The sequence below is a fragment of the Pteronotus mesoamericanus genome, unplaced genomic scaffold (assembly GCF_021234165.1).
Source record: "Pteronotus mesoamericanus isolate MK-2021 breed Mesoamerican mustached bat unplaced genomic scaffold, CSHL_Meso_final contig_130, whole genome shotgun sequence".
Lineage (NCBI taxonomy): Eukaryota > Metazoa > Chordata > Mammalia > Chiroptera > Mormoopidae > Pteronotus > Pteronotus mesoamericanus.
The window spans coordinates 25,823,613-25,848,024 of NW_026555060.1; the positions used below are offsets into that span (position 1 = coordinate 25,823,613).

Consider the following 24,412-nt stretch of genomic DNA (forward strand, 5'->3'; position numbering starts at 1 on the left):
TGTGACAATTATCTGTATATCAGCGAACGATAGTTACAACTTTGGAAGAGCTAAAATCTCTAAGAAATCATCATTTCTACTCTAGAACCCCCGGTCTTTCCCACTTCTCAAGTCTGGTATTTTACAGTCTGCAACTTTTTCCTCTATGTCTTCCCTGTCTCTTAAAATAATTCAGCTAAGGCAGGTGATTAAGACAGGCCTTAATGTACAGCATTAGTGTCATTTTCTTATAACAATGATGAGAAAAAGAAATCAATTCCAAGCCAAGGCCACTGTGTGTCTGGACATGGCACGTCCTCCCTGGGTCTGCGTGGGTTTCTCCAGGGACCCCAGTCTCCTCCCACATCCCAAAGACGCGCCCCTGCAGGTCACTGCTGTGTCCCTGCTGCCCCAGTCTGCGTGAGTGCGGGGGCGCGGGGGGCCCTGTGACCGGACGGCATCCTGTCCGGGGTGGGTGTCTGCTTTGAACCCTGAGCTGCTGGGAGAGGCTCTGGACACCCATGATCCTGAATTGCAATCTTTGGGTTGGAAAATAAATCTCTTGTTTTTATTCATCTTTCTTAAAGATATAGGTTGCTCATGTTTACTTCAATGTGTAACATTAGAAGTGTGTTGGGTCTTTATTTAGAAGTTTGGTGATGCTTTTGTGACCAGAAACAGGCTGCAAGAACTTAACTCTTGTTTCTATCAATTAGCCTATGGTAAAACTGGTTTCGTTGTATGTCATTTTGCTTAGAGTCACAGTTTCCAAGGACCTACCTGACAACGTTAGGTGAGGACTTACTGAACATAGTGAACATTTCGGAATAAAGCAACATTTGGACAGGCCCCCCCCCCGCCCCCGAATAAGAGCATTCTAAATGTCTGATAACGACCATACCATTGGAGCTCCCAGCAGTGTGGGGCTGACTCTGGAAGGTTCTAGAGCGGGGGCCAGACTGCCCTGAGAACTGCCCGCTCTGGGCTGGGAACTCATTCCACGCACCCCGGGAAGAAGGGGGGAGGCTCTGTGGGGCCTCAGCAGAGTTCAGACGCTGAGGCCAGATAGCGTCTAAATCCTGGGGTTCTTCTTTTAATTTTTCACCTTCCTTGCCAACACGTTGATAGATCCTCCCAGCGCTATCATTCAGTAATCTTCTCATTCCTGTAATTTGTTTTTTAATTTCCATGCTTTCACCTCCTAATGGGAACAGGGCCAAAGAGAACACTGTAAATTAGCAAAAGAAACAACAATCCACTACCAAAAAATACCATCACCCCTTCTCTGAAAATGGCAAAGATTACTGATTCCAGGTGCAAGCTTCTAGATACTAAGCGATCCATGAAAATTAAAGACAAGGAAACTGGCTATGGTCTAAAGAAACCAATTATGTTCTTGGTGCATCTTAGTTTAATCTCTTCCTGGCCAAACTCTTTTATGAAAAACGAGTTTTCTGAGTGAGTTTCATCTGGGACATACTTCAAATTCCCTCCTTGGGAGTGCTTTCTAGGTGAGGGTGTCATAAGAAAATAGGCTGGGGCGGAAGACAGAGGATGAGACTCCCAGACTGAAATCCCTGCTCAGAGCAGCTGCAGCCAATCGCTTTCACAGTGAAGCCTGCAGGGCGACTCGCCCACCTCAGCAGTCAGGTGCAGATACCAAGAAGAACGTGTGGCACAGGCTGGCATGCAGAGCTTTCTGAGCACCAGCAGTGCGGTCCAATACCATACAATTGGTGCAGACATCACCCTCAGAGTTGAGCGTGCAGGAGCAAGGAAACATCAGGGCAAGGGCGGAAAGTCTTCTTTTTCTCAAACCAGCTCACAGGGGAGACGCCCTGGGACTGACTCAGCCCAATGACATCCACGGGCCCCGGGCTTCACAAGCACCAGAAGGGGACGTGCAGCCTTCCACCACCACCCTGCCCCCAGCTCCGTCCTCCTGACTGCCCCACCCTGGACCTGTCTGAACCAAATCCACTGCCACTTCCACTTGGTAACTACATGCAAAAGAGAACAGGTTGTTTCAAAGCCCACCTCACCTATGCACTGACTTTTTAAAAATTTTGTAGTAAAAATCGCATTACATAAAATGTACCATTTTAACCATTTTTAAGTACACAGGTAAGTTTCACATATATTCACATTATTGTGCAACAGATCTCCAGCAGTTTTAGACTACCTTTTTTTTTTTTTTTAAGATTTTTTTTTTGCCTTGGGGGGTTTTTTTTTTTTTTTAACAAAGGTATCTCTGCACTGCACTGGGGGTACTTAGTAAATATCATTTAAAGATGACTGTCAAATTATACAGATATAAAATATTTTCTATAAGTAAGACCAACAGAAGATGCTGATATCTATTAGGAGCTATTTCAAACACAACAACTTCTTAAACTATGCACCAGCCAATAGCTTCACAGAGGTTAAGAAAAGTGGATTTTTTCCTCCTCTGATCTGGGTGTTAAAATAAAAGTATTATACTCATTCAATCACTCTATTAAACGCTTGAAAATTAAACTAAGAGGAAAAAAAATGTCCACAGAAAGTATCTCTTAGGAAAAACAGCTCCTGCAAATAAACCCAGCACATTTAATATAATGATGTTTTAATGCACTTAGTATCGTGTACACCAGATCTCTCTGTAAAACTGGTAACTGCACAAAAAATTTAGGTATTTTGTGTTGTCTAGTTAGATATTTAGTTAGTTAATATATAAATACATTACTGACTACAAGGAAACTTTTATATACTGTTTTCAAATAAGTATCTTATACTTTTTAAATGGCAATGAAATATTAATTCTGCCTTTAATGTCTAATATGAGTGAATACAGATATGAAAGATTTCCAAATTTATAATTTTGTTGCTATATGCTTGAGAGGAAAAATATTTTAAATTGTAACAGAACCATTTTTACATCAAGCACCTGTGAAAATTACAATATAAAAACAATTAATATTCCAGGTTCTAGGAGAATGACCCAGCATAATTTCAATGATGCAGCCAGCAGAATTCACAGCCTCCCCGAGATGCCTAGAGCAGGGTGTGTGTGGAGGAGCTCCCAGAGGAATTTTGGAAGCTAAATCTACAGGCAAATGTGGTGTTACTTTCAGCACCAAACACATACTTTCCTGGCTAGTTAACAGTGCAGTTTGGGCAAGAAGAAGCTTCTTTCCTGTGGAGATCTTGTCCTTGATCTCGCTCAGGGAAGTCGTGCACCCATCAAAGGCTGCGGCACACTAATCTGAGCTGGTGCCCCCCTCCCTGGCAAGAGCCGCACCGGTGAGGCCACACTCTGCCTGGCTGAGTCAGTGCCAGTTTGCTTCTCCACACGAACCTGGGCACGTCTCAGCAAAAGGGGTACTCTCTTTTCAAAGGTTCCATCTCTGCTCTGGCGATTGAATGCTATGATAAAGTGCTGTCTTTTGGGGGCGGGCAGGAGAAGGTCCCAAGAATTCTGGAACTTTCTAACTGCAAACCTGCTTTGTCAGGACCTTAGTTTCCTAGTTCCAGAAGTTATACCTCTGAAAATCACAGGACCGAAAACACAGCTTGAGTTTTGCATACTTCGTACTTTCACGTGGAAGGCCAGAATCCTGGGCTGCAGGATGAGAGCAGGAAAGAGGGGAAAAGCGGAAAGGGAGATTCTGGTTGTCAGCTGCCCCTGTGATGTTTAAAAATATTTCTCCCAAAGTCAAAACAAAAAACAAACAACAAATGGGGACCTGGGGGACCACGGAGGAGGAGAGTGCTGTGAGGGAGGAGAGCAGAGGCCGAGGCACACCTGACCAACTGCACTCGGCAGAAACCCCACAGCCCATCTGATCGGGAGGACATTTTAAAGCACAGAAAATAGAGAACTGCGGAAGTCAATGAGAGGACAGCAAAGGGACTGTGGGGAAGCGTGAAGAAGGGCTGACTTGGGGGACAGCTTCTTGGAGGAGACAGGCTGGGTGACCCTATAGAACAAATGGACACGTACAAATGAATGGTCTCTGGTGTAATGGAATTGTCCTACCTTTAGCCAAAGAAGCAGGGAGCAGCCCTGAAAATACTGCTTGTGGAGCCCGATTACACATGCGGGTGATGAAGGGCTCGGTGCGCTCCGGCAGAGGGTGGGGAAGTGTTTCCTTGCACTTTTGGGACAGATGCAGCAGAGGTCAGAAAGGGGAACTGAAGACTAAAAGGAGGGATGACCCAAAAAGCCAGGTCAACACTCCTGGGATGGAGTGGGTGCTGACCGCCGGTGAGAAGGTGAGCCTCCAGTTCAGCCCCCACATACTGGTGTGGGGCATGGACGGGCCTGGTGGGTATTCCTGGCACCTGGACTTGCTTCTTAAATGTGCTAATTTGTTGCTTGATATGAGGCAAGTCACCTACTCTTCTCAGACTTCAGACCAGACCTGTGCTCTGCATCGCAGGGAGCACCATAGCCACTGGGGAGGGAGGCGGGGCCTGGTGCTTCTGGAAGTCACGTGTGTGCTCCTCAAAAAAAGTGGACATATTCTGTCCTCACCATGGAGCCCAAGTTGTGCATTTGTTTTTTAATGGAGGGAGCCAAATTCTTGATTTTAAAAAATGGTGCAAAGTATAAAAGAGATTGAGATTTGAAACACTGTTACCCTCTGTGTTTCCAGTTCTAATTAGGCTGTATCTTCTCCACAGATAAATGCCAGGAATAGGAAGCTCTTAGGGGCAATGGGCTATCTAAAGTAAGCCTGAGTACATAAGGAAATCTGTGCACTTTCTGATTTCTTTCCAAACCTCTCTATGTCTTCACTTAAACTCAATCTCAAGAGGCAGAATCTTTTTAGATAAAACAAACAAAAAGAAATCTTACTAAAATGGATCTACGCCTTGTGGTTCCCTCCAGGTAAAACAACCTTAACTGTTTAGTAACTATGCTCCTTGGACAAGATCTAAAAAAGATTGCAGGCTGAATTCCACCCTTCACTGAATTTCAAGACTTGACCAGATCACTTTCCTTCACACAAAGAATTTATATAATACACACGGAGTCTTGCAACAGAGAAATCATCACACAGGGTCTCCGCTTACTTGGCCAGAAGAGAAGGGTGAATTATACAGATGACTGATTAGTCATGGTCTTGGATTACAGAAGAAAAAAAAGGTAATGTACAAACAGCAAGAGGTTGTACAGGAATATGATATGTACATTTATGTATGTCTTCTTATGAAGGTTTATGAAAAACACATGAACTGCTGTTAATGTATAGTAGGTATTTGTAAACTTTTCTTAAATTAATGAAAGAAATGGCGATCAGAACCAAATGAACCCAGTAGAATTAAATGTTATAAATGAACAATATCTTAATAGAATAAAGTAAAAAAGTACCAGAAATAAATTGTTCAACAAACAATTATCAAGTGCCTCCTGACTTCTGGTCAGGATGGAGGCATAGGTAGACATGCTTTGCCTCCTTGCACAACCATAAGAATGATCACAACTAACCTCAAAACAAAAAACACCCAGAACTGCCAGAAAATCAAACTGTATGGAAGTCTGACAACCAAGGATTTAAAGAAGCCATATCCAATCCAGATGGGCAGGAAGGGCAGAGCCGTGGAGCCTGGGAGCCATGGCAGAGAGGATGTGGTGTAACAAACAGTGGCTGGCGGAATTGGCAGTCGCAAATTCATATGTGGTGGATAAAAATTGGGAAGGATACCTGGGGAGAGAGCAATCCCAGCCTCAGGCAAGACCATGCAGCCCAAGGTTCCAGTGCCAAGCAAATAAAGACTCAAACCTTCTGGCTGTAAAAACCAGTGGAGTTTCAGGTGGTGGAAGATACTGTCAGTCTCTCAGGAGAGTCCATTTAAAGGGTCCTCATAGTCTTAGAATATACATGAACCCACCCATTCTGGGAATCAACACCAGGGCAACATCTAGAGGGGCTCCACTCGCATACGGGAAGTGGGTGAAGTGATTCGAAGTGGGGCGAGTGTCGAGCAAGCCTTCAGCAGCCAGGCAGCAGCACTGTCTCCTCTATTACCCCTTCTCCCTGAGCCACAAAGCAGTGAAGGAGGTTGCCCCATCCTGTCAATTACCTAAGGCTCCGCCCCATACAACTCAACAGGTGCACTAAGACAGGCATTCAAAGTAGTTCTACCTAATACACAGAAACAAACACAGGGAGGCTGCCAAATTGAGGAAACAAAGAAAAATGGTCCGAATGAAAGAACGGAACAAAACCCCAGAAAAAAGACTAAACAAAACAGAGATATAGCCAACCTGTCAGATGCAGAGTTCAAAACACTGGTGATAAGGGTGCTAGGAGAACTCATTGAGCTCAGCAAAAGCATAAGGGAAGAACTAAAGGCTATATTAAGTGAAATAAAGAAAAATCCACAGGGAACCAACTGTGAAGGGAAGGAAGCCGCGGTTCAAATCAACAATTTGGAACATAAGTAATAAGCAGTCAACCAGAACAGAATGAAGGAACAAGAATTCAAAAAAAAAATGGAGGAAAGAATAAGAAGACTTCTCTAGAAGTGCCAACATCCAAATCATAGGGATGCCAGAAAAGGAAGAGCAAGAAGTTGAAAACTCATTTAGAAAAAATAATGAAAGAAAACTTCCCTAATTTGGCAAAGGAAATAGACATACAAGTCCAGGAAGCACAGAGTCCCAAACAAGTTGGGCCCAAAGAGGACCACACCAAGACACATCATAATTAAAATGCCAAAGGTTAAATCTTTAGAAAAGGAGAGAGTTTTAAAAGCAGCAAGACAAAAGAAGAGAGTTACCTACAAAGGAGTTCCCATAAGACTGTCAGCTGATTTCTCAAAAGAGACTTTGCAGGCAAGAAGGGACTGGCAAGAAATATTCAAAGAGATGAAAAGCAAGGACCTACAACCAAGATTACTCTATCCAGCAAAGCTATCATTTTGAATGGAAGGGCAGATAAAGTGCTCCCCAGACAAGATAAAACTAAAGGAGTTCATCATCACCAAGCACTTATTATATGAAATGTTAAAGGACTTATTTAAGAAAAAGAAGATCAAATCTATGAATATTAAAATGACAACAAAATCACAACTATCAACATCTGAATCTAAAAAACAAAAACAAAAACAAACTAAGCAAACAATCAGAACAGGAACAGAATCACAGATATGGAGATCATTTGGAGGGTTATCAGCTCAGAGGGTTATCTTCTGTGCTATGAGAAGACCTGGAGTTGGCATGCTGATTCCAAACCCATACTAACACACATGTGCTATCACGGACCCACAAGGCTGCCCTCACCAGTAACAACCATGTTTACAAGGGAAGGGAGAAAATGGGAGAAAAGGTACAGGGAGTAAGAAGCATAATTTGTAGGTACAAAATAGGGGGATGTTAACACTAGTATAGGAAATGGAGAAACCTAAGAACTTAAATGCACAACCCATGAACATGAACTAAGGGTGGGGGGGAGGTTTGCTGGAGGGAAGGGAGGTATGGGGCAGAGGGAGAAAAACTGGGACAACTCTAATAGCATAATCAATAAAATATACTTAAAAAAAGAAAAAAGGACCTCCTAGGCCCCAGGGACATAAAGATTATCTGGTCCAAATTAAAAGGCAAACCTCTCCAAATCTCTCAACATCTTTTACCCAAATCCCTTTTCAGTAATTCTGAAAAATGGTGCTGATTTTTCCCAGTCTAGTGATCCCTACCTCTTTTACCTGGTGGCCCAGCAAACTGCCCTACTAGTTGCAGATGACCCTGTTTCCTTGCTAGAGCTAACGGACCTTCCCTGTGGAGAATGCCCACCCCAGCAGCCCCCTGTTTGAAAGTTATTCACCTCCTATTCCCAGGGGGCTGGGGAGGGTGACTCCCCAAAACATCACTCGTCCCACCCCAGGAAGCTCACAGTTGTTTAAGTTGATGCCATAAAGCTGGACCACCTCCCATCCTTCTTCCTGAACAGCAGTTCTGCCTGCTGGGAATTTAAGATTCTTAAGGGGAACTGACAGGTGATGAAGTTGAAACTAATAGGAAGGTCATTTCATTAAGGGCCTTATCCGCCAGGCTAAGGAAGAGTAATTTCACCCTGGAGATATTGGGTTATTACTCTGGATAGTTTTAAATTCATTTTCTCTTTCAATACAAGGATAGTAAATAATCAGATCTATTCTTTAGAATAACAATTCTGGCAAAACTATGGTGAAAGTGATGTGGGAGAGAAAACCAGTTATTACTGTTTAAGGGTACAGGAATGATGGTCTGTACCAGGATTTGCGGGGTGGGAGTGGAGACAGAAACTCTTAAGAAATTTCATCACACAGACTTGGTAACAGTATGTGGGTTTGGAGGTGGGTAAGATGAAGAATCTATTCAAGCTAACTCTAAGGCTTTTAGCTTGGGTGACTGATGGATAGTAATAGGAGTCTGGAAATTTACAAAAAAAAGTTCCAGGGGAGTGGGGACATAATGAGCCTGGTTTTGACAAAGAAAATTTAGGTGATCAGCAGGCGATTGAAAATATAGCTGTGAGGTACAAAAATTTAGACGATAAGCAGGCAACTGAAAATACAGCTGTGAGGTACGTAAAGCTGATGATGAAGCAGAACTACAGAACCATTGTGTTAGGACTAGTCATACTACTACACCAGTAGTAGCTGGTCTCTGGACTGAGAGGCACTGGGGTTCACTAACAATTCAGTGGGTGAAAAGACACCTTATATGGAGATACCAGATCTCCTATTAATCCGGTAGGTAGAGAGCTCAAAAGTGCCCTTTCAACATTAAAAAATCTGTGGCCTCATTTGTTTCTAGGCTGGTAAAGAGAGTCAACCTACCCTTCCCGACTTCCTATCTCTGTGACAAGTAGCAAACACCACAGTCGGGATGGAGTCATCTCCAACTCCTTGCTCTCCCTGCCTCCAACATAGAATCCATCATCCAGGGTTGCTGCGCTTGGTAACTCACCTCAACAGAAGCACTGACAGAATCTTAAAACACTGAGGGCCAGTTCCTCCACTATACTCAGTACTGGTTGACTTTATTACAGTATCATGTCCAGTTGTGTGCTATTTTAAAGAGGCTGCTGAGACTCTTAAGGAGGTAATGAAAAAGTCAACAAAAAAGATTAAGGAAACAAGGAAAGAGTAAAGAGAATGGGTTGTTTCACTGAGAAACAAATGGCTACTGAATAATTGTCTTCAAGTATACTATGGGTTATTAAGGTTGGACACATCAGTAAGGAAAAAATGGATTGAAACGGTGTCTTCCAGGCAGGAGGATGGGCAACATATGGTCTTAAAGAGCTGACCCGTCCAATTCACAAATACTAGAAACCATGCAGAAGCATCGGAGAAAATGTGCACAAGAAGAGACGGTAAGAATGCTTTTTCTGATTAGGTTGATGAAAAAGTTCTGTAAGCAGATAGTGGTGATGGCTGCACGACCCTGTGAATATACTTAAAAAAAGAAAAGAATGCTTTAAAACTCCTTCCAATTTTCAAATACTGACATGTTAAGGTAAACAGAAAAAGTATGAGTGAGAAATACTAAGATGATCAGGATTTGCATGAAATAGTTCAAATATCTCCTCTCAAATACTAGAAGTTGGTGTGGAGCCCTGTCGTAGAGAACAATGAACTACAGCCTGTCACATGACCGCGGTGAGGGGAGGGCGGGGAGGCGAGGGACAAGGAGGCAGGGCCCTTTCTGCCTGCGCTGCAGCCCTCACCGCAAATCGCAACCAATGAGCCTGAAAGCAGAGGAATTTGAAGACTCTGTGCTATGAGAAGCCCTGGAGTGGGCATGCTGATTCCTAACCCATACTAGCACACACATGCTGTCACGGACCCATGAGGCCACCCTCACCAGGAACAGCCATGTTTACAAGGGACAAGGCAAGACTGGGATTCTAACCCAGGAAAAATGGTCTGCAAAGCGTTAGTTTGTAGAACAGAGCAATGGTTTCTCAGTGAGTCTTTTTTTCCAATGCAATCTTAAGTGGAACCCTAATAAATGAAGAGGAGCACAGTTCTGTGCAAGAGAGTGTGCTGGAACACACATTCCTGAATCAGTGCCTGCACCACGTTGAAGAATTCCAAGAGTGCTACATAACATAGTCTAAATGTCACTGAGAAGGAAAAGGGCAAAAAAGCGGCCATGGAATCATTAGTTGGTCGGATCAAATACTGTGATAAGGAGCATCTAAACTGCAAATTCATTGTCATGTGTTTGAGGACACTGTTAAACTGAAAATTACAGGTAGAAAATAATTAAGCAGCCCAACATATACATGGCATTTTCATTTAAAGGACAACCAAGTTCTTTTCAAATCTATTTACATAATACTCAGTTCATTCATTCATTCAAATAAATATTTATTGTATTACTACTAAATATGAAATATAGGTGACAAAAAAAAAAGAAAGAATTATAAGAAATAGTCTCTCCTCTTCAAGGTTTTGCAGTCTAACATGAGAGACAAATGAATGCACAAACAATTCTAAGAATTCAATGCCTCTCTCAGAATGTATGGGCAGGCTTACCCATTATCGGCCATCTGCTGCCAGGGCAGGAGGCTGGAGCTCTTTACTCAGGCTGAGGACATGGAGCTAGGCCAGGACAGGTACTAAAAGAGAATGCCGTGGATCTTAGCTGGAAAATGGGCCTTCAAAGCAAAAAGGGCTAAAAAACCTTAAGATGGGTATTAAGGGCCAAAGGAGGAGAGAAATATCAGGAAATGAATCATGGACAGGCAGTTGAAATGGAATGTCAAGCTGCTTCTCAAATGTTCTCCTTAAAGAATGTTTACAGACAAAGGAGAATACACATCCACGAGAAGTTTGCAGGCAATGTCCTAACAGGGGAACAATTTTCTTTGATATCTTTGTTTTATCTTAAAAAATAAATGCAAATATTATACTCTGCTCTCCACCCATGGAGGCGGGCAGATTCCTGTAGCCCATGGAAGAACACGGGACACCACAGCTACACACCTTCCAGTTTAAGATGCCTTGACCCCCAGAGGTGTGGGCTGGCCATCACAGAAAGTTTAAGTCAGGCTTTCAAATGTCCTCAGCTACACTTTCTAGGAATACAGTTGTAGTGCCCATGGCAGAACAGGCAAAACCAAGAGGATATATAATAAATGCCTCGGACATTGCATAAATTATAAGTGTTCTAGAAATGAAGGAGAGGAAGAGAGCATTTAAAGTGGGAGGATGAGAGCTGGCTTCAGGAAAATGATAAGATTTGACTGGGTCAGTTGAAGATGTTCAGCATTTCCATGGGTGCTTTTGGAAAAAGAAAATAGCACTGAGCAAAGCTTGAGGGCAGAGGAAAACAACGAAGGTGATAGTGAATCAACTCAGTTGGAATTAAGGCATTGAATGGGCAAAGTCAAAGAGAGAAGGACCTTGATGTTTTTACTTTATCCTGAAAATGACAGGAAATCAATGAAGGTTTTTCATAAGAGAATGGTAGGACAAAACTAGAATTACCCAACCAATTCAGTTTATCTACTTATCTCTCCTCCAAATGTTCTTATATCATGGACAACTAACTTTCATTTTATAATAAATATAACATGGCTGCCCTACCAAATGTTCCTTTTGTTAAATCCTCATCCAAGGACATGTTTTAATTGATTTTAGAGAGAGAAGGGTACAGGGGGAGAGAGAGAGAAGAAACATAGATGTGAGAGAGAAATATTGATCAGTTGACCCCCCATGCACCCTGAACATGTAACCTCATATGTACCCCAACTGGGAATAGAACCCACAACCTTTTTTGGTGTACGGGATGTTGTTCCCATCACCTGAGCCACTTGGTCAGTGCCCAATATTCCTTTAATGTGTAAATCCAGTCATAATTAAATGACTGGGTCAAAGCCACCGCTTCAAGTAATGTTCAGGACTAATCAAGCCAACGAGTTAAAATCCCAAATACAGGGATCTATAAATCACCGAAAAAGATGACAAATACTAATAACAGAAAGATAGGCAAAGGACATGAACATGTAATTCACAAGAGAGGTATGCTGTTTAAATCTCTTAGCCTCCCTAATTCTTAACATAATAAAAATCAAATATAATGTGAAATTCTTTGTCGACTAATTTGTCAAAGACCACAATTATTCATAAAGCCCATTTTTGGTGAAGGTGTAGAGGTACGGCTACTCTCATATGCTTTTGGTGGGGAAGCTTTTTGGAGAGAAATTTGGCAATTCCGCTTACAGAAATTGATCCTATGGAAATATCCAAACAAGTACCCATGACACATGTACAAAGATACTCACTGCAGAATCATTTTACTAGGGAAACATTGGGATAATCCAAACATTGCTCATTAGATCAATTATTTATGGTGTATTAGTATGATTAAATTATGGTATATCTTTACATATATATCTATAAAGAATGAGATAGGACCCTTTATTGTCATTTGCAAATATATGCAGGATAAACCGTGAACTTCATGACAGTTGAGATCATGATCATTTCACTATGGGATGACAAAGGCCTAACTGCCTGGCTCAAAGTAGGCACTCAACCTGTGTGTGATAAATGGAGATCAGTTAAATGAAAAAAGTTGCAAAATATGATAGATGATTCCATTTTCCTTTTTTTGTAACACATACACATACTTTTAGCACACACTCTTTTTAATAGTGGTTATCCCTGGAGAGTGTGATTGGCACCCGATCTTCTACTTTTCACCTTGTTTTCAAGTTTATAAATTCTAACTTTGAAAATGGTTTTTAAAGTGAATGTGTGTTACTTTTTTGTAAGAAAAAATAATCTAGGAGAATGATGTATACTTTTTCTTCTTTGGTATTCTGAAGCTGGGTCAAAGGCCACTGGCGTGGAAACTTTGGACATAAAAACATCTTCTAGTATATTACCCAGAGAAGATGAAGATGAACTCTGAAAATGAGGTGGCTAGAGATGGCAGCAAAACGAAGTGAGGAAAGGAGGGCTTTGGTTGCAGTATGTTTTGCAACTCCTGGTGTATATACCCTAAAGTTACTTCCTCTTGAAGCTCACTACAAGCCTTGCATTTTAAAAATGAATTTGGACAGATGTAGGGGAAAAGTGTTATAGACACCACTTAGGAATGCTTACTATGTACAATACCAGGTCCTCTGGCAAACACTCCGCCTATGCTGAATCCTGATAACAAGCTAAGAGGTTCGAATATTGATGAATACATTTTACTCAGGAGAGGACTTTGAGATTACAGGTTTAAACTAGATCCATCAGATTCCAAGGTCTAAGTGCTTTATTATCCTACTAAACTGCTCAAGGAACTAACTGAATGACAGGAAGGACTCCATTTGCAAAGCAATGGAGCTGTGTGGTATCCAGGATCCATTATGCGGTACCAGGCAATATGAACTAGTCTGCACCTTAAGCTCCTAGTTGTTTAACACATAATGGAAGCAATGAAGTGACTGAACTGAACTGAACTGAAGTATCTCCTTGGATTCCAACTTTGGATTCCAGCTGTCCTGTTTCAAACTATGAAGAATAGGACTCAGATGGTTCCTTTAAAATTGGAAATATGGATCGTGAGAATCCTGTTCGTTCTACAAAAGCCATATTAAACTTGGAAAAAGTGGAATGATAATTTATGTTCATGATTTTATGAAACATACAGCAAAAGCCTTCAAAGGTTGACAATACACATAGGAAAAATTAACAAACTGTAGATTTCAGGAGCTGCTTCCATATTCCTGTACAAGTGTAATAAAAATCTTGTCTTCATCCAATAAGAGATAAAATAAATGTTCATAATCTACTCTTTAGAAAGAGATAATCCTTTTTAATATAATTTGAAATGCTGATCCTCTGCTCTCCTGAACAGCAAACTTCTAAAGGAATACTAATACAGAAGTATAAATCTCTACTCCTTACTGCCTTGGACCAGTTAAGTAGGAACATGGTTAAATACTGGCTGTATTACATTTCTTCAATTGTTTAAAATTTTTAAATATCTCAATTTAATTAATACAAGTCCTGTTGTAGTGTTTCATCTTCAATGTAAATAATATTAATGATAAATCACATTCCCAGCACCTTTTCCTTCAAAGGATCTCAAGGGACTCTGTTAACTCTGGGCCCAAAGCCCTTAGGAGAGTGGTGGTCTCTCTAAGGGGAAACCAGTGGGAAATCTCCAAGGGAAAGGCAGTCATAGCTTCAGTCTGTGGCTTCCAAACTGTTTTGACCATGGTTCACATCAAGAAACACATTTTTCCCGCCCTGGCTGGGTGGCTTAATTGGTTGGACAGTGTCCCCTCCACCAAAAGATTGTGGTTCAAATCCCCAGTCAGGGTACCTACCTAGGTTCAGGGTTTGATCCCTGGTCAGGGACTGTACAGGGCACAACTGATCAACATTTCTCTCTCACGTCTATGTTTCTCTCTCTCCCTGCGCCCTCCCTCCCTCTCTTTCTCTCTCCCCAAAATCGGTAAGTATATCCTCAGGCAAGGATATAAAAACAATTTTTTAAAAAAGAAATACATTTTCCTGATGACCTAAACACACACGTTTGCCATGCATATAGCTGAAACAAATCTCATGAATTTATTTTTCCTGCATGGAATACATTCTGAAATTTTCTATTCTGTTCTATTTCACCATTATTTTTATTATTATTACTCCTGCTACTACGACTATTACTGTTGTGGTCAGTGTTGGTGACAATCCGCTTAATTGATTTCACGACCCACTTCTAGGTCACAACCACCAGGGTAAAAAGCACTTCCTTAAGTGTCAAAGTTTTTTAGGACTCTGCTTGCCATACTCTTTCCACCAATATTCTCTCCCAGCTCCAATGACTCTCTCACTGTATGAGGACTCCAGTCCTTACTCCACACTGGAGCTCCAGACCCATATACCAACTGCCTACCGGACAGCTCACTTGCACATTTCAAAGGCAACCTTAAAATCATGTCCAAAATGTATTTTATGACAACTCTTCACGAGCCTTAATAAATAGCACCTAGTCTGCTGTCCAAGCCAGAAACATGGGACTTACCTCTCTTCCTGTCTTCTCACAGACAATTAATCACTGAGTCCTGCTTATTTTAACTTCTAAATTACTCTGAATCCTTCCACTTCTCTACACCCCATTTCTATTATCACTTGATGGGGCTACTGCCAAAGGTCTTCAGTGTTGCTCCCCTCCAATCTATATGGCTCCTGAAGCCAGAGTGATCTTTCAAATATGCAAATCTCATCACAGGACTTAGGTCAGTAAAGTGCCAACAACCTCAGCATGGGGCCCATCTTCCCACCCGGCTTACCCGGGGCCCTCCACGTCTGGCCTCCCTTGCCTCTTTCTCCAGCCTTGGCTCTTGCCACATCCCTCCTTATTCCAAATTAGTGGCTCTCAGGTCTGGATGCACATTTGGATCACTGGGACAACTTTAAAAATTTAAAAATACCAGTGCCCAGGCCCTACTTCAGGACAAATCTGAAATCTATATAATGGACAACCAGGGGGCCCTCTGCTTTAGTTACAGTGAAGGTCTTGGAAGTGCTCTCACCCTCTGGATTCATACATCCCCAGCCCTGACCCCATTCTTGTCCTTTAGGACTCAGCATAAATGTCATCTTTTCAAGGGTCATAGTCATTAACCCCCAGGCCTGGGGAGGTCCTCCATGCCCTGTTCCCACAGAATCCTTCATTTCCTTTATCAAAACCTAGTAGGCTTTAAACCGGTCTAGCCTACCATTAATGGCTACTCAACCAATACCTACAAATGAATACAAGAATAAATAAATGCTACTATCAAATATGACAGGAAGCCACAGTTGAGGAAAACTGGAAAAAAACTGTTAAAAAAAGATGCGCAAGACGTAAACCAACACCTATGACATCTCTGAAAGAATTTCTCCTCATTTCAGTGGAGTGTGTGGTGGTGGCGAGCAGAGGCCACTTGATGCCTATAAGCAATCATGTCTTCTTATGAAAGCGTTCCCAGAGGCACACATCTCATTGTCACTGCCTTCCTAGTTCATCAAAGATGACAGGCAGGAAGTCGTTTCTCCCATTTGACAAGTGAGTAGACTAAGCTGCTTGCCCAAAACAGCCAAAGTAAACTGAAGAAGACACAAGAGATCTGGGCCACATATCTGCTGCTGTTCCAGGCACCAGGCTCCCTCTTCCAGAGTAAACAGTGGAACAGCAGACTGTCAAGAATGCTGAAGCTAACATTCCTGTAGTAACTCCTTCTGAACTGTATTTCATGCAGTACTTATTACGGTGCCCATTAAAGTCTTGCTAGTAATTGAAAAAATTATATATGTGCAATGAGAATGAGTTAACGTTAACAAAAGAACTTTAACTTTTGCATCTCCTGATTTTTTTACTTTTACCTTGTACCTTGACCTTGCGTTTTTGTGGGGTTCTTTACATTTTATATGTAGGTATAAAGTCATATTTGAGATATAATTCCATTAACCATACAAGCAACTTCATAGGCTATTATGTTGCATCAACTTTTTCTGTAGAAATAAATTGTTAAGGATATTATTCCTGGAACAGAATAAATTCTTGGAATTACTGAGTAACTTATGTGCGTACCACTGTTCCAAGAACACATTACTTATTTTATCATGACAAACTAAAGTTATTAATCTTCTGCCTTCCATTTCAACAATGAGAAATGCTGGGAGATGCACAAGCACCTGCATTACATTTCGGTTCAACTTTATATCATCCATAAACATCTCTGTTTGGACACCTCGTCCAAATAAATGCTCACAGAATACCCTATGTAGCATTCAATTTTATGAAACTATAAAAGTTCCTTGCTGTTAATTACAGAGACAAATGTCTCATCACACATTTGGTTACCAGATAGCATAATTAGTTTTCTCCATTAACCTTTCAGATATAAAATTTGATTTCCAAGTAAAAAAAAACATTGTAAAACCCTTGGAATTCAAATAGCACAGTATATCTGTACATGTTTGGAAAAAAATAGGCAATACTAAGAAAACGATTTTATGAATTATTATTTATAAGGATACTGATTGTCTGGAATACTGAAAGAAAATCTGTCTAAACTTATTAATGATTTTATAATATATAATCAAATATGCATGTAATATGCTGTTGTTTGTATAGAAAGGAGACACAGTAACCTGACCATGAATGGAATGTGCCCTTTGATCTCTCTCTTTGGGGTACGGTGATGGGCTCAGCTGAGCCATCACGGCCTCTCCTTTCTTCCCACGTCCTATGAGCATCTGTGAGACAACCCGAGAGGGAAGGGTCTCAGGTCAATGGCAATGCGATAGTTTTTTTCTACTCCAAGCTAAATGACCTCACAGCCTTGGCTTCTAAGGACGAGCTCTACCTCATATATGTAGGGATGTTTTTGATTGTCACGGTGACGAGATGGATGGGTGCTCCCAACATTTATGTATATTTACGCTGCCTATGTTCAGAGGCTTGAATCCAGACCTGCAACGTGCAGGAAAGTCCTGTACAAGACTGTCCCGACTCAGCATGCAATCCCACTCAGATCAGCTACCTGGTGGCAAGTTACATTTCAACATGTTTTAAATGGCAGTCATTCATTTATTCAAAATCACTATTGTGCGTCTACTCTGGGCCAAGTGTTATGCACTAGGAACACAGTAAACTCAAGGTCTTGTCCCGCAAGAATTCAAGCTGAGACCTGAGGGATATAAAGGATCACACAGACAAAGGTGGTAGAGGTCATTCTAGGCAGAGACCAGCACAGCAGACACCGAGGCCACAGCACTGCGATATTCCAGAGGCGTCTCCACATGCTGCAGTGAGTCTGCGAGACATTGGCAGGGCTAGTGTCCACACAGGGGCAGAGGGGTGCATCCTATTTCGGAGTTGGACTTTAGAAGGGGCCTGCCATTAACCTAATGAAAAAAAAATACATAATGAAAAATAAACATTCCCTTGTCAGTGCTGACATATTTTACTCCTGATTTGTGAGGTCCAGTTAGCTACTAGAAGGATGTATACATTGTCACCTTGAAAGCCAGGGGCAGGAGCTTAGAAGTGAAAGAGCTGAATAATAAAGTTTCAAAATGGCTGATTTTGCCACTTTATTTTGAATTTAAAATTGGGCTTCTCACTCATTCCCTGAGCATCTATTGATGTTTGTTCTGTGACCAGAATGGCGTGGGGTGGTGGAAACACTGAGATGATCTTTGGGGAGTTTCCAATCCAGTGGCAGAGATACAGGAGTAAACTTTGCTAGAGGCATGTTCAGGATGCTGAGGAAGGGCAGGGGAGAGGGGAATCAGAGAAGACTACCTGGAGGAAGTTACGTCAACTTAGAGTCTTTAGGGATAACAGAGAGCCACGCAAACAAGAGGGAGGAAGGTGTCAGCGTGGTATTCCAAGCAGAGGTGGCACGTGCAGCCACTGAAGTGAGAAAGTGACTGGCTTAAATAGACAGGAAGTAGGATCCATTGCAGGCAAGAAAAGTGGCTGGATGTAGCGAAAGCCCAGGAGGCAGGAAGGGAAGTGTCAGGAAGAAGCTCGAAGCAGACAGGTGGCAATGCATGCAAGGTCATGCTTACAAGCCTGAGTCGTAACCCGAAAGCCACAGACAATGAAGAAGCTCAGGCAGGCGAGCAACCTTCAGAGCTGTGCACAATGCTCCAAGAAGCTCAAAGGCAGCCTCTGGATAAAGTATTGCAGGTTCCCAGTCTGTCCCCTTCCCTAGCCCACCACCCAACCCCTGCTGCTGCTGTTACATTCCTTTCCAGGTAATCTTCTTTCCAATAATCTGTTAACTTAAAAGAATAACAGACTTGCTGTGTAAACTCGTAGATCTATTTTTAACCTCGAGAAGCAAAACACGCTGTTCCAAAATCTTTAGTTTATCTTATAGATGGCCATGTTATTCCCTTGCAAAAGTAAAAATCTATATTCCTATGGGAACCAGAGAAGCTATATTGTTAATATATTTCCTTAGATTCTGTCCTTTGTGGAGATTTTTTTTTTAAATGATTTGCTTACGATTCATGTAGGAAAAGCAAACTATCACACATGTCAGCGACAGGCTGGTGGCTGAACACACCGAGCCTTTATGAGAAACAGAAGGAGGTAGCTTTCCCTCAAGACCCGGGCCTTGGGACGCGGGCCTGGCTCGAACTGTATTTAGGGGCCGCTCCCTACTAAACGTGACTTCTTTCACAGCCTGCTGTTGTTTAATGCATTGCTTTGTTTTCTTAAATTAAGGTGGGTAAAGTTGCTTGACTAGATAATGCCAAAGTCAGTTTATAAACAGGCCAATATTACCTTAAGCACCTCAATGTTACAGCAGAATTCCGAACCAGCAGAACATATGTTATTTTTCAATTTTGTGTTTCAACATGTAGCTGGCTTTCAAAAAGATTTCAAGTTAAATCTCACAAATCAACACCAGAACCCCAAGTTTCTATGCTAGTTTAGTATATTTAAAATGCTTCTTTCAGTTAAATGAGGCATATTTTAGTTTGGCTCACTAAATGTCTCTAAAGTCTCAATATAGCAGTGTATTTTAAAACAAATCTTCAGAGCCCTATACAACAGTGTCCAATATGTTCATGCATTTAGTTAACAAATAGTTGAACTTTTTCTTGAGATACCTTCCAATTCAGAAGAGGAAGAAGGGGATAATAACGACAAGAATACAGCATTTTCTACTTTGAAAAACTCTTTTACCACATACAATTTTCTATATGTTACAGGAAACCTGATGAGGAGATAGGGCCAACGTTGCTCTTCTATCATAGAAGATAAAACCCTCAAGAGTTTTGTTCAAGGTGTTATTAACTGTTCACCTGAGATCCCAACCAAGGTTTTCTGACTTTAAACCTATTTCTTCTCTTGTTGGGAACCATCCCGCCTGGTTTCAGGGACTGTAGCCTTGCCAACAGGAGAGAGGGCCCCAAGGCTGGAGCTGAGCAAGGAGGCCTTGGGAAAATAGGCCACTGCGGAGACAAAACCTGTCCCTCTGGCAGGGGCTGTGCCCCTGCCTCCCTCACATCACCCTGCTTGGCCCCAGAGGGTGGCTGGTTAGTCAATGACGAGTAAAACTCCTCGATGGCAGGGGCAACCTAAGATAGACACAGTCGCATGAGGGCCATCAGGAAAGGACTTGCGGGGCACAGAGAAGGGGCAAAAGACCCTCACCCCTCGGCTTTGTCATGGCCGGAGTCCTCATTCTATCTGAAAGAAGTCTCCTTATCTCTTGGCTGCTCTGTCCCGCCTGTCCTCCCTACCACCCCCCACCCCCGGCTCAGGCTTGAAACAACGCTAGAGGCAGGTATAGCCCTAAACTGGATCAGGTGGTTCTTGGGGGCAATTGGGCCTGGAAAAGGAATGCATTAAATCCTGTGAAACCTGCTTTGCTAAGAATGCCTTTGAGTTAATGAGTGCTGGTGTTTGGGATCCGAGCATAGGATGAGTTTATTTTCCCAGGTTTTAGGGCCAAATGGGCATCACTCTGTCTACCAGACCCTGAGTCTGAAAGACTCTTGTAATCCCTTTACTGTTACCCTTAAACGGTATCTTCTTCCTTTAATCATTACTGTTTAACATTGATTGATGAGCTTCACGCGCATGCTACAGTATCCCTATGCAAGCTAAACTCTATAAAACCCCAAGGAGAAAGGTGCTCGGGGCTCTTCTCTTCTGAGAGATTAGCCAGCCTTTCGTCCTCAAGCAGATCTTGTGTTGGGCATTTTCATTTCATCTGCGAAGCTGGGGGACACCGCAGGATGGAGCTCCCCCTTCACTCTCTAGTATGCCTTAGAAACTGAAAAGCCTCCTGGGTAATATTTGAGTTGAGCTTTAAAGATTGATAGGAGAGACAGGAGTGTAGATATGGGGTACGACACGGGAAGGGGCTGAATACTGGTATGGAGAAACTTGGATGGTGAAAGAAACCAAGAGCAAGAAAGGTACTTCAGGAAAAGATGATGAGAGACCAGTCAGGAAGAAGCAAATGTTTTTAGTAAGGGGAGGAAGGAGATAAGGCTAGAAAGGTAAATTAGAAAAAGTCAGCTGACAGCAAAGGAGGAGGGACAGTGGGCTTCACTTCCTCAGAGGCTGCATGGCCAAGTACAAAGAATTTGGCAAGCCAAGACCAAATCCAGGTTCTTATCTGGGATCTATCTGACCTCAGGCAAACTGACATTTACAAAGGCCCATTTTTTTTTTCACCTAAAAATGGACATATCAATACCCTCTCAGAACTGGTGTAAGGGTTAAGTGCGATATAGTATGGGAAGTGCCCAGCATACAGTAGATATCAAACCTCATTTCTTTTCTTCCCAAATGGGTCCTGGGGCTGTCCCATGTCTAAGTTTGTGCTCGTCCTTCTCCTACCTATGGTGCCCCCTTCACATCTGGAAGTCCCACTCTGCTGGGGAGAGGATGCGGGTAACTGAGATCAGTCCATGTGGGTGGAATGGGAAGGGTGGGGACTGCCCTGAACTCTGACATAGTGAAGAGTGTGGAAATGGATGTAACTACTACTTACTGTGTGACCTCGGGCAAATCCCTTCCACCTCTGAGCCAAGCCTCCTCTTTGTGTAACAGATATAAACACCAACCTTATGATGCAGTAGTGATATTAACTAAGTGATGAAAACGTATGGGACAGGCTTGCAGTGTGTGTGTGTTTGCGTGAGGGAGAGAAAAAGAGAGAGAGCGTGCATTTTATTTTTATTAATTGATTAATATAAAAATTATGAATTAAAGGTTTTCTTATCTCTTGCATCCAGGAGTAAACCCATGAAATTCTCAGACAGTAATCCAAAACAATAGGTCCTATTCTTAAAAGAGCCATAGTGAAAAGGGACCAAAGCCAGTGTGTTTGTGTTCTTGAAGAACATCCAAGGGACTTTCAGGTTGTCTTATAATGAGGAGTATTACAACTCTACAACATTAGTCACAATATAAAACAACACTGAATACAAAAATCATTCTTGAAGCTATAAACGCCTTTTAAATAACTAAAATAAAAATTTTAAGTAGTTGCTTCACAGTACCAAATTTGTATGTCAAAACTAATTAAAATTCAGGGCTATCATGACTTCTCATTTACAAGGTAACTAGTTGGTAAATTAACAGATGGTGTAAAGATTACAACTTACGTCATTTTTTTAATGGAGAAAAAGTATGATAACCAGGGAACACAGAAAATTCCATGTATTTTACAATAAAATAACTGTTTATAACTCTATCCCTGAAATTATTTTTGAAGCCATGGTTTGGACCCATAGCATAACCACATATACTTTTAGCGCTGCGGGAAACCTTGGAAACAATATAGAGGGAGGTTTTTAAATTGTGATGAGGGTAACCTAAAAGATGAAGACCCGCAGAGGTGGGGAGGCAGAGGAACACGGGATGTGGAACAAGGTGCTCTGGGTCTCCTCAACCTGCCTCGAGCAGCCCCATCCCCTTTCGGCTGCTAGAAATAGTGGGGGTTCCCCATGGGAGTGCCCTGAGCAAAGCATTTCATGGGGCTAAGGGCATGGTCTGGAGACAGATCCTACCTAGTTTTTATTCTGATTCTGTCACTGAGTAACTTTGTGAACTCCTCGAATTCCTCATCCATAGACTAGGAATGATAATACCTTTCTTGGGACAATTAATGGAATAACATACACAGAGTCAGTAACATAGTGCCTGACACACAGCCAGCTGTCCATAAATGACACGTACTGTTATTGGCCATATTCCTAACCCCAGGCGCCATTCTTAGTGCTCTGTCCCCCTGCACTCCACCACCAAAAACGGGGAGAATGGACATGAAAAAGGTCAGGGACATGAGGACACAGTGGGGCCATGGTGCTGAGGGTAGAGCTTTAGAAAGGAGAAGCAGAGGTGAAACATTCTTGTTTCCAAGTAATGTGCCTTTGGGGGTTGGGGGTTTTCTTTTCCTCTCTCTTAGACCTTCATTTTATTTGAGGTTGCTTTTCACTCTTGGAACTCCAGCCACAGATACAGTGAAATATCAGAGCTTGGAAGGAGGCCCAGTTCCCAAGCCCTTTCAGGCCAAACAAGAACAGGCCACCGGACTCTAGGGGAAGAGCCCTCCCATCTCACACATGTAGCATCCACCTCTCAGGAAAAAGTATTACACTGTAGTTGGGGCCTAACTCCCTCACTTGGAAAAGCGGGAAGGAATTTTTCGAGCATATCATCTTGGAGGAGACTCTGGGGACCTTGGTGGGGGCAGCTGTCATCAGGAAAGAGATTCAAAAATTCAGAGAGAGCAACCCTGCTCAGTTTGCATGGCTACTACACCTGTGCTTCATTTTCTGAAAGTTGTATAGCTGTACCAAATATTAAAAAGAACCTCAGGGTCTGGCATATAGTTGGAGCTCAATAAATATTTGTTAAAAGAATACATAATTGACATTGAACACCTAGAAAATAGACATGTTTCAAATTCATATACTATAATAGTACATCTAAACCAACATCCAATGTATACAAAGAGATTTTATTAAGTGTTTGTGTTACTGTTCTGAATAAAAAATTAATTAGCTGCCTCATTAAAATACTTTCTAAAAGTGCCTTGTTACCAGTTAGGCATCCTTTGATGATCCTTGAATTTGCCTGGCTCAACTTTGTAGAGGGAACAGATCTTTGGACAGGAGATTTAAATTTACTCCGATTCTACCATTTATGAGCAAGTCACTTAACTCGGAGCTTGTTTCCTCCTGTGGGTAGTGGGATTGATAACACCCCCCTTAACTACCTCACAGGAATACTGTAAAACTCATAAGGTGACAGAGGTGAAAGCACGTTCTGATCTACAAAATGCAGCCGTCACTTAGAGTCTGATTACATCGACCCTCATCCGCTGCTGTGGCTCTCACCACCCCTCCCACCTCCAATCTTCTCCAACTGCCCATCTATCCAAGTGTTCCCCTAGTTCAAGGTCCAGCCTCTCAGAAGCTCTCCACCAGACCCTGAACTGGGGTCCTTCCTTCCATCTCTGCTTTTGCCCATTGCCCTAATGGTTCACGATTGTCATTTAATTATCGCTCACACAGAGAGGCAGTACAGTGGGGTGATCACAGCTCCGGCAGACCTGCAGGGGATCCCAGTTGTAGCACTTGCTATTTGAGACCTCTGGCAGGCTACCTAGCGTCTCTAAGTCTCAGCTACAAGACTGGGATGATAATGATTCTTACCCATTTGCTCCCACAGTAAATGAGATCATTCCCAAAAAGAACTCAACTCAAGACATCGCATACAGAATGTGCTCGAACACTTGTGGCTGTTACGACTGCTGAATCTTGTTCCTTCACTGTGTCCTGAATTTGTCCTATCTCAACTGGATTTTCATCTTTGAGACACTATTCTGTACATTTATGCCATTACCCTCCACCCCCTTCCATTCTAGAAAAGCCCTGTGGTCATAGTTATTTTTCCCACAAACATCTGTTGAATTGACTA

At 42.2% G+C, this 24,412-nt stretch overlaps 1 protein-coding gene across 2 annotated transcripts in view; it reads right to left on the minus strand.

The window, feature by feature from the left end:
- BEND7 (BEN domain containing 7) overlaps positions 1-24,412 on the minus strand; it is an 87,753-nt gene that overhangs the window by 58,044 nt on the left and 5,297 nt on the right. For both annotated transcript variants that reach the window (XM_054593695.1, XM_054593689.1), the window contains exon 3: positions 881-1,180. In XM_054593695.1, coding sequence (XP_054449670.1) covers positions 881-1,169 — 289 coding nt within the window. In that variant the 5' untranslated portion in view covers positions 1,170-1,180. The remainder of the gene's footprint in view (positions 1-880; positions 1,181-24,412) is intronic.